Source organism: Anabrus simplex, chromosome 3, assembly GCF_040414725.1.
Source record: "Anabrus simplex isolate iqAnaSimp1 chromosome 3, ASM4041472v1, whole genome shotgun sequence".
NCBI lineage: Eukaryota > Metazoa > Arthropoda > Insecta > Orthoptera > Tettigoniidae > Anabrus > Anabrus simplex.
In genome coordinates this window covers 308,716,992-308,728,992 of record NC_090267.1, presented here as the reverse complement: position 1 = coordinate 308,728,992, position 12,001 = coordinate 308,716,992, and the positions used below count along the sequence as shown (strand labels likewise).

General features: G+C 36.2%; 1 protein-coding gene across 4 annotated transcripts in view; it reads right to left on the bottom strand.

Moving 5' to 3' along the window:
• Positions 1-12,001, bottom strand: part of LOC136866294 (sorting nexin-4) — a 166,599-nt gene that overhangs the window by 105,241 nt on the left and 49,357 nt on the right. For all 4 annotated transcript variants that reach the window (XM_068226685.1, XM_067143124.2, XM_068226687.1 and 1 more), the window contains one exon: positions 9,150-9,259. In XM_068226685.1, coding sequence (XP_068082786.1) covers positions 9,150-9,259 — 110 coding nt within the window. The remainder of the gene's footprint in view (positions 1-9,149; positions 9,260-12,001) is intronic.

Here is a 12,001-nt window from a genome sequence, read left to right as displayed (position 1 = left end):
GAGAATAATTTAGGTAATTTGAGTGTTGTGATTAAAATGCTGTAACATTTGAAAAATGATCGTATGTTTTTTGTCGCGTAAAGCGGTGTCGTAAATCCAAGTTCAGGCTGGTGCGTAATTGTTGAATTGTGTCCTTGACGGTACGAACAGTCATGTGTGAATATTCTTGCTTGCAAAATTGATAATTTTTCAAATGTTCCAGCATTTTAATCACAACACTCAACTTACCTAGATTATTCTCAATCTCTAGCTGTTGTTTATAACCAATGGACATTGTTTTTATATCAAGTTTGGATACAGAATTCTTGGGATTATTATACCCAAAGAGGATTTCAATCTTAATCACGACTGTTTCCAGCTCAAGACCAGCAAAATCATGGTCTTCGTTAATTTTTTTTGTAGTTTTCATTTACATTCTTTTAAATTTATTTCCCATGAATTCAGACACTATTTATTTTAAATACTCTTGGTTTGTAATAGGCATTTTTCTATATTATAATTATAGCATGTTGACTTAAGATGTTTTCAAAGTGTAACATATTATCAGTGTATTCCTTGTATATTTATTCTCAATACTCTTAGTTTGTAATAGGCATTTTTCTATATTATAATTGTAGCATGTTAACTTAAGATGTTTTTAAAGTTTAACATATTTTCAGTGTATTCCTTGTATGATTGGTTAATGATTCTGACTTTTGACCTTAAGGTTACCTACAGGATGATGATGCCCTTAACAAGGGGCGAAACATGTTCCTAAGAAGTGTACATAGTATTATGTTAATTTCACCCACGTAGCGCGTGGCTTGTATTGAATAGGTGGTAAAATAGAATAAATTATTTTGTGATAATTTGCTTATAAACAAAATAGATGATGTTCTCAAAGAATTCAGCAATCTTTTTTCTGTAATTAGCGTAAACTTACGAAAATCCGTCTGGAAAAAAGCGTATATCAAATTATGCTTCGTACTGATGTCCATTGACCAATTGTGTAATAAAGAAGTGATAGAATATTAGCGAAAGAGTTGTTTTATTTCAATAACTTACAGAAATCCAAATCACTATCATAATTTTTGAAATACAGTATGTTGTTTTAAATCCTGGGGTGTTTAAGACCCCGTGCGTGTTTGAATCCTAAAATTTGGCACGTGTGCTTAAGGGTTAAGGATCATGGTTACCATTCTACGACTTCAAATTTGGGTTCTCTTTAACCAGATTCCATTCATTTTGATTTTGTACCTCAAGACCATAATTTTAGCCATAGACTTTCTTAACGTTTACATAAATAAGGACAGTTTGACTATTTTAAAAATGTTTTAAGGATTTCAATGTAAGATTGCACCAACATTTCTTATTTTTCTCGTACGTATTTTTAAACATATTTTAATTGTGTAAATTGTATTTTGGGAACTTATGATAAGTTTTCCTCATTTTTATAACATATATATTTCTTTATGTAACACTTTGACTAGAGTAATCAGTATCCTGATCTTTATCTTTTAAGCATGAGATTACAGCTGATGATGCCCATACAATGGGTGAAACATGTCCCGTTAAATTAGAATGACAAGATGTAAATCTTAATTTTTAAGAACTTTTGTATCAATACTGAATTAATAAAATTTATCTCTCGAGGTGATTCGAGATACCGAGGTTTTACTGTATTTATATCACACTGACACACGCAACAAAATGCATAATAGTTTCTTTATTAGACTGTAAAATGAACAAATTTAATTTTATAGGTATCTCTGAACACTTGGAGATAACGTTTATGTTTTTTGGCCATAATGTGAAGAGAAAATAACAAACTGACAGACCCAACTCCCTGAAATACATTCAACTCATTAAAATTATGAAGTAAGAATGAACAAAAATGCACTGTCCGACTCATTGGCTGAATGTTCAGCGTTAAGGCCTTCGGTTCAGAGGGTCCTGGGCTCGATTCTCGGCCAGGTCGTGGATTTTAATTGCCTCTGATTAATTCTTCTGGCCCGTGGACTGGGTGTATGTGTTTGTCCCATAACTTTCCTCTCCATATTCAGGCAACACACTACACTACCAACCACCACAGAAACACGCAATAATGATTACAACCCTCCATATAGGGTTGGCATCAGGAAGGGCATCCGGCCATAAAACAAAGCCAAATCCACATGTGTGACACAGTTCGCACCCGTGATCCCACAGGTGTGGGAAAAGCAGTAGAAAAGAAGAAGAACAAACAAAAATGTACTGAAATACGCAAAACTACCACATACAAAACAGATCGGTATGCCTCATACATTATTAACATACAACTTTGACATAGGGGAAAGCAGAGAACCACTTGAATAAAACATGTGGCCTACAACTCCAACGAAATTGCATACAGAAACGATGTTAATAGTGCACGAACCACACAATAAGAAACTCATTCTTTCGTCCCGATTAACTGAGTTGCTAGCGCGCGCTAGCCTCTCTTCCTTGTAGAACGACTGCCGTCCCGAATCCCCAGCCATAAAGCACACGTGCTGCTGTAATGAGCAGGAAACACGATACACAAGGCGAAGGACGATACACTCGTGAAATAAAGCACCAAAATATACACTTGAAAATGAGGTTGGATAAATTACACAAGCACATAAGAATGTATCCTTTATCCCAGGGGTAGAGTATTGACCGTACTGGAGGTTATATTAGTAAAAAATAGAAAGAATTAAAAATAAGTCGCGAAATCGGAAGACGAGTTAAACAGAAAGTTTCCGGTTAAATGGGAAGGGTTGGCAGGTATGCGAAGTGTAATGTAACAAACAATTTAAAGAAGGTTTTGTTTTAGTAAAGTGACAGGTATGAATATTCTTGTTACTATGATCGAGAGAGTGAACTTAACCTCCAGAGGACTTAGTATCTCACCATTAATGAACCCACTGCTTTGAGATTTTATGCTACCTCTTAATTTGTTTATTATTATTATTTTGCTAAACTGATTGGAAACTTGTTACAAGTTGACAGGTTATCAAGACTGTACGCCTATAGAATAGTAAAGAATAAGACTGACTTCTTAGAAAAATGAACGTGTTGTAATACCACCATTTATTTTAAGGTTGTTTTGTGCTAATTATATCAGGTTAGTCAACCAATCGCTTGTCGGATTATATCAGAAGTTTCTGAAATCATGGCATCACACAACAAAACATACTACAGTAGAAGTCTGTTATAACGAGAATTTATAACAGGGAAAATTTTACTCGTTATAACGGATTGTAGTTATATCCGATTTTTGTAAAACTCGGGAAAAACCACATACACATTAAAATCGGTACGAAATGGCAATCTTTTTCTTCAAAACTTGAGTTCTTGCGGATGATATCCACACTACTGCTTACTCGTTTGTTATTTTTCTAAATCCAATACTACTTGAAAGTGTATGTTTAATTTCATTCTGAAAAAATTATAGTATCACTCCAGAGGCCTCTTTGGCAAACATTCCAGTTTTCTTCTTCAAACAGCGTTACAACCTAACCGTACATATGTATCATGAAAACATATTTCAAGCACAAGCACATGTAGAGAAATGATAACCTCCTCGCTACAAATTTACATGGAAACAGCCTTTCCAAAATTTAACTAGACGCGAGAAAATATAAACTATCCTCTGAAATCAGTTGTGTACTCTGCCATATCTTGAGGTGTATCACATTCTTACTTAATTTCAGTATATAACTTTAAAATTAGGCGATCGTTTAATTCAGCCTTTGTTACTAATGAGTTAACTAACAACTGCTTTTGGCCATGTTATTTATGCATTTATTACAAAAAGGTGTTATCATATTTCATTTTTAATATTCTTTTAGAGAACAGCAGTTGACAGGTATTACTATTAAGTCCTACGTTGCCTTCAAATGTCGACAGGAGCTCGCAAGGGTACACAGCGAGAAAACAAGACAGTACCGAAGATGATCTATCACATTTTGTGGCAACTGTTTCAGTTTTCTTATTCAAACAGCGTCACCTAACCTAACTTAACCGTACTATATGTATGATGAAAAAGTATTCCAAGCGCAAGTAGAGAAATTATAACATTCTCGCTATAAATTTACATGGAAATAGCCTCTCCGAAATTTAACCAGACATGAGAAAATATAAACTAACCTCTGAAATCAGTGATGTGCTCTGCCATATCTTGAGGTGTTCCGCATTCAAACTTAATTTCAGTGGAGAGTATTAAAATTAAGCGATCATTTACTTAGCCTTTATTTCTAACGAGTTAACAACTGCTATCCACCACGTTACTTACGTGTTTGTTGCGAAAACTTATTCTCCTTCATTTCTAACTTTCTTTATGGAACAGAGTTGACGGGTATTACTAATCAACTCTAAAATCGCCTTTGAATGTCGACAAGTGGTGGTGGTGGCTTTAAGAGGAAGAACAACTAGGTAACCATCCTCTCTGAACAAATTAGTGAAAAAGAAATTTACAATAAAATAAAAATATATATTCATCGAAAGAATTTGGAAACAAAGTACAAAGTACTGAGCCAGGATCGAACCTGCCAAGTTGGGGTCAGAAGGCTAGCGCCTTAACCGTCTGAGCCACTCAGCCCGGCGGGGATACATAAGAACGCAGCTTATAATAACACGATTATCAGAGCACTTGATATCCCTCTATCTCGTAAGAATTTTAGGAAAGTAATCAACACCATTCACACAACAGCTAAAAGTAATGGTTTCAGTAAAGCCTTAATGAACAAAATTCTTAATACATTTAAGAGTAAACTTAACCCCACCTTGGGGAAAGAACCTCCCCCTAAAGAGAAGTTTATGTTTACCTTCAATAATAACAATAATAATACATCAAATTTCTGATATTTTTAAAAATCGTAAGTTAAAAATAGCTCTCAGGACTACTCACATCAATTCTAAATTACTGTATGATCTCGAATACCACCCGCCAGCCACCGAATAAGACCCGCACCCTTATTTTGAAAGAACAAAAATTTTTTTTTAAAAGTGAAGTCAAAATTATTTACAATCTTTACTAACACACATCAAATGATTAGAAAATATTAATAAAAGTAAACGAACATTTCTAGAACGATATCCAACGAGTTCATTCATCATCATCATCAGTACCAACTTCAGAACTTTCATCACCACCTTCCCACAAAATGTCGTCATCGCTGCCATCCATAGCATTACAAATGCTACATTTCCTGAAGCTCTTCCATATGAGGTCTCCAGGGATATAATTCCATGCCGGCAAAATCCGCAAACACAGCAGCTGAACCTCCGGGTGTTGAATGCGACCAGTTGGCGTCAGTGTGTGATTATCAGCCGCCACCCATTCAATTTCTGGAAACTGTACACTCAGTCCACAAAAAGCTCTACAATCACCAGTACATGTTAATAGCACATTTTTCTTCTTTCTCCAATCGTGAATACACGACTCGTCAATATCTTATTGCCTACCAGCGGCACGATTTCCAATAATTTCAGCTTCCCGAACTACTTTCAGTTTCTCACTCGCAGTAAAAGATCGCAAACGCTTTGTGGAATTCATGTTGATACTCCAAGAATGTGCATGAGACTGACGCCAAGCGCGGAAGTAGCGTATACTGAGAGCGGAGAGAGCACTGTTGCCAAGCCGCGCCGGCGGTGATGCCCGATTTACGCGCATTCGGAAAGATAAATTTCCCAAAGTTTTAAATAAGACCCGCGCCCAACTTTGGAAGTGATATTTTCAAAAAACAGTGCGGGTGGTATTCAAGATTATACGGTACTTCTTAATCCCCATACCATCAGTGAAAACAATAAATATACGAACTCTGGGGTATACAGATTGAAGTGTCAGTCTTGCCCCTCAACATATGTAGAACAAACAGACTGTAATTTTAATATAAGGTACACTGAACATCTTAACGTCTTGAAGTACAACCGCTACTTAGCCATGAGCAAACACTGTAAGGATCTACATCACAAATATACAACAACTGAGCAAGATTTTACATTATGAACAGAAAGGTCCCTTACTCAATATACTTGAGAATGTTTATATTGGTACTGATAAATATAGTAACTCTTCACATAATTTAAAACAAAATTAATGAGAAGAAGAATGGTTTGCTTCAAACTTTTGTCCCACTTATTTGTCAACAGTTTGATATTAAGAATGAGTTTCACTGTCGACATTTCAAAACTATACCCGCCCTTTGCTCAGTATCCCCCTCCCGTACCTTACTTCTTCCCGTTCCCCCTTCCGCTTCCCCTCCCAACCGTATTAACTCTGACTTAACAACAGCCAACAACACACACGTCTAGTATGAACTGAAATATGAGAATGACAAGGTCCTGCCACTCGAGAGGACAGCCACCTAATGAGTACGTTAGTTGGATTCATAACCTTTTATTTCATGCCATGGTTTATTTGTATCTCCCATTCGTTTCCCTCTTTTTTCCCATTGCAGACTACATGTACTCACAATCCCCTCATTAATAGTTTCACTACTTTGAGCAAAACAAATGTGAAATACTCAGATATCGCATGAGCTATTGATTCCAACTGCACCATTTACAGAATATCAGCACCTTGGAAGATAGATTTTCCATTTTACAAAGGACTAGATAAGTTTTTGCTTTAACCAGAAGAGTTTTAGAGAAGAAAACTTTTTCATCTGAACATTAGCACGTCTTTTAACTGTCATTCATGACCATTGTTCCTTTAATTCTATACAATTTTCTCACCGTTTTATTTATCAGTGTATATACCGGTATGTAACATTTTAAGCTTCCTACTGAAGATGGCTTTTAGATAAGCCAAAACACGTCTAGTTAGACACTGTCCCATCTAACACAGATGGACACTTTTAAAAGGAGGATAACAAAGATTGTAAAGTAAAGCTATATAGGTCAGATGACTACTGCATCATCCACTCACCTATACACAGCATAAATAACAGAAATAACCAGCAATTCAATTTGGAGTGTTTAGAGGTTTAAAATGGAATTGGTTGGCATCTATATTACAACTGTGATGAGTACCACTAAGTCTAGCAACTGAGCTGTGTTCTACAATAAATATCTCTAGGAAAATTGGAATCTATCTGCCTAAATCCGGTTTTACTCATGGGCAGCTGAATATGACATTCAGGTGAAAACTCCAACAGACGTACACTGTACAGGTAGTAATATTAATGAAACAAGTGAGCAAGGCGAAGACAGTGATACTTCATATACAATGAACGTCATAAACATTAGAAATACAATTTAGTTGTTGTTCCGAGTTCATCAGTGTAGTTTTATATACCTTTATGTAGAAGTTGCCAATGTTTTGAATACATTGCAGTCTTCTTTATCAAGGCAACTGATGCACCCCTGCTCGAGCCACGGTAATTAGTCTCCCCAGGGAGCTATATTAAACTATGAAGGTGGTCACTGTGCCTTGCCTTAAATAGTATCTCCTCCCGCCGGCTACCGCCAACCCTGGGGGACATCTCGAAACATCTGGAAGAAACCACTCGCTCAGCAGTCAGCTGGGAGTTACCAGTACTGCTACGTACCTTGAGAGTTCGTCTTGTATTTTCATAGTCTGACCTCCATAATAGTCATTTGTGTATAATAGGCATCCAAGAATTACTGATTTTGTAGGCTACTTCTAAATGTATACTGTTCAGATGTTTCTTATTTTCTTTAGCCTACTGGATTTTTCTTTCCAGATTCCAAGGAACAGCTACTGAAAGCTTAGTTCTGTCAAAAGAAATTTTAGGTTGTGTTTTGCAGAAATGCTTACAGCTGAAACTTCCATGTCTTGGTTTTTGGTATGACAGATAGGTTCTATAAGTCAGATAGAAATCAGATGCTTCACTTCATCTACATGGCAGATAACACAATTTATAAGTTTATCAGTCTGCTGAAGCACAAAATATAATACCTGTGGAACTATAACAAGTGAGACAAATTACATGAATATAGCAGTCCATTATCAACACTTTAATAAATCTGAGAGTTTTCTCAACTTTAATACAACTCTGGTTCCACAGTGCTATCCCCAGTGTACAAACCTTGAATGATTTCAGGTCGTTGGCTTTGATCGTGGCTTGCTAACACAAATCTGTCTGTAGAGAAGATGGGGGAAGGCAGAGGGAGGGAGATTGTTCAGTGGAGAGACAGACAGACAGACAGACAGAAGTGTACATGACTATAGCCTATTTGCTGTTACGTATTTAAGAAAATGAATGCATGATAATGATTTATGATTTTTGAAAGAATTTAATGTGCAAGAATGTATTAAAGAGCACTTTGTGTGACAATCTGCCCAAATTCAGAAAATTTCAGAGCAGATACCATAGCTATTTTTAATGTGATAGACTGACTGGTACAGGTAACTAACTTCCTTTGTAGTCTGTAAAGGTCTTGATGTAAAATTTTCTTCGTTACGTCCCAATTTTGTCTGCTGTGTTTCTGACATATAGAATTATCAATGTCTTCAGACAAGTCAGTTCCTTCTTTCCTGTATTCTCTTTCACCACAGCCTTTCCTTTACTTAGTTCTATTTTCCTAAAAAAAATGTGTATGTTGTGTAACAAGTATCCATATCTTCAACCCAAAAAACAAACTAAATAGTAATTTAGCAGACCAAGAAAGCTTCACATCTAAGATCACAAATACAATTACAGAACAACGCAATCACCTAGGTTGCTTTGCAGACTTTATTGCAGAACATGTCTTGATAAATCGGTTTCTCATTTTATTGAAATATGTTTAAATATTCTCAACTGGGAGAAGTGCCCAACAAGCCCTTAGTTTATCATACATTTCACAATGATAAAAGTAAAATATAACAACATACAGTTCCTGTTGTCGCTATAGCTAAAATGACAAACCGATTTTCGTTTCACGTAGACTTGATTGTTTCAAATCACACAGTTTTCTGTTGAACACGTTCCAAGATGAACAGCTGTACAACAGTACAAAAGAGCTACTTATAAGAACCAGTAACAAATGTTCTTTAAATGCTATGAAAGTACTGTATGCTTTCCACACAGACATTTGAAGGCGAAAAAAAACCCACATCATTCAGGCCGATATCACAACATTCATCAATAAATCCCAATAAAATTGTGTACCTTAATTTTTGTACATGTTGAATGCATGCCATATAAATTAAAACCAACCTGCAATTCATTGCCATAGTTCTTAATAGCTTCAAATCTCTTATCAGGCTGCTTTAACCTCACTGACACACTGAGTGCTTTCAACTTTGATTCAGCCAGCTGTAGGTACCCTGAAATGACAATAAAACACAAGAATTACATGTTTTGTATAAAATATATTAGGGCTCAGATGTTTAGAAAAAGTCATATTTTTCTTTGTATTTTCTTGCCTGATTGGATTTTGGTGCAAATCCGCCACAAATGATTTTTATTTGTCATATAAGTGCATATTTTGGTTAATTTTTGTCATAAGGTCATATTTTGAGCTATTTTCGTAGAAACATAATTTGGTCATATTTCGGCGGTTTGGCGACAACTGTAGCTGTGGAAAATTCTAAATTCCCATGGAGGGAAGATATTTTTCACCAACAGAGCATGTCAAAAACGTATCAGATGTAAGGCTTTTCAGGCGTTTGCTCTATTAACCAGCGTTTCATCTTAGGTCCGACACTAGACTCGTCAGAGCCTGACACATCCCACTCTGACGAGTCTAGTGTCGGACCTAAGACGAAACGCTGGTTAATAGAGCAAACGCCTGAAAAGCCTTACATCTGATACGTTTTTAACTGTAGCTCTGCAAAATCATAGTCAACTTTCCGAATGAGAACTAATATTCACAAAACTGCTTTTCCGTATCACATCTGTAGTTAATAAAAGTGGAATACTCTGCCTCTTCTATCAAGATTGCGCAGGAATTGTTTTCCAACAGTTTGTCAGAAAGTCTGGCATATATTAAGTCGAACTTTTGAATTATATAGAGTGCAATTGCTCATTTGGAAGCTGCTAGCTTAGAAATTCATGCAAGTATTGAAATTGTGAGATGTGTTGAAGTTTCAGCACGACGATCACATGGAATAGTTGGCATTGTAACGGTTCAAATCCCGTTACAAGATGATATCTGTATTTTTATTATTTTATTATTTTATCTGTGTTGTTGTTATTATTATTATTATTATTATTATTATTATTATTATTATATCTGTGATATTATTACTATTATTGTAATTATCATTCTTATTCAATTCAATTCTGCAACGCTTGTCGCTTGCAGGATTGTACTTAGATGTATGCATATATACGTATGTGTAGAATAACACTCAAGACATGTATACAGTGAGAATTGTTATATATCAGATGTTGGATATGACATTGCTATATTGTGCAATACTCCTGACATTTCTGTCAAGTCATCGCCACGTCATGGCTACGTCATCGTGCTCACTTAGCACTGAGCTCAGTTCCTTTGAGTTTCTTAGGGAGCCCCAGGGGATTTCACCATTACATGTAATATCTGTCGCGTTGTGGGAGTATGTCATTGTTATTTCTGGAGGTTACGTATGTGTGCTATCCAACGTCTATAAAAGGCGGCTACATATTGTAGCGTCAGTCATTAGTTAAACGGAAGCAGTACTACAGTGAAGAAGCCAAAAAGGATAAGTGAACAGTCATTATTCTACTGGAAGCAGAGGCCCTAAGTCGGTCAGTCAACGAGAGTCCATGAGTGGGAACGAGATGGAGAAGACTCAGTGAGTCATTAGTTTTTGGTCATTGAGAGAGTGAGACCAAAGTTGGTCGGTCACTTAGTTGAATACCATACAGATTTACCAAGAAATTATATGATATGAAGGAGAAGCAGTCGCATGGATACGTCACCAAATTAAGCGTGACATCTACAGTAAACACCAGATTTAAGGAATACGTCGTAATTACACTCAAAGTGTTGAAGGTACAGTCAAGTGAAACAGTGAGGGATATACTTTGTATAAATTGTTAAATGTCCGGCCAAGAAGAATTCAAATTCATGCCCAGTTTCTTTCAGTTGCAATGTCATAAATTCATGTTCTCATCTGTTTTATCACAACAAGTCTCACTATTTTTTTTATATTATTTAAAGAATATATTTTGTTCTATCAAATGAATTTATAGTATTATTTCAATGACAGTAAAATATCTTAACCTCAAAATTAATGGGGAAACCAAACGCCAATCTCCTTTTCCCAGAACTTATATGGTAAGTTGTCAAAAGTAAGCTTATTACCCCACACCCTAGAGATAGTCAAGATTCTAATTCTATTATTGCTGCACTGAGTGGTAGATGGCGCCCTTCAAATAACGTATGTGTAAGTAAGCAGGTAAGAAGTGTGAGTACAAGGTTCGACATTGTGTATTTTATTTAATTAATATTAATTTTCATATTTTCCATTTTAAATGCAGATATTCACATTTTTCAATTTAAATGCAGATTTATATGTTTCAAAAGAGAGTCAACGAGTCACGAACATCTTACAGCATCAGTGTAAAATGGAAACTTCAAAACGTGCTTGATGAAAGTGGCTCTCCAGCCGAGTGTTAGAAAATAATTTTATTTGTGAAACAACAATTACAACTTTTCTAAATACTCTCCATTAGCATGTATACATTTTTTCCATTCTCAGAAACCACTTAGGAAATGTTTCAGTCCAAGCTTCTTTCGGGATGTCATTTAGTGCACTCTCGTACGCTGCAATGGCCTCTTCATCTGACGAAAACTGCTACCCACGTATTTTTTCCTTGGTCTTAGGGAACAGAAAGTCACATGGGGCCAGGACAGGTGAAGAGGGTGGATGAGGTAACACTCGCACTTTTTCCCTTTATAAAAAGGCCATTGTTCTGGCAGCCCTGTGTGCAGATGCATTGTCGTGATGCAGCAGAAGGTGCCCACTCTTGGACTTTGGGTGCTGTGATCACCAACTGGTGAGGACTTTGGGAAGACAGTCATTCACGTACCATTCAGCATTGACTGTACGACATGTGTCCAAGGTCACAGAGGTGAG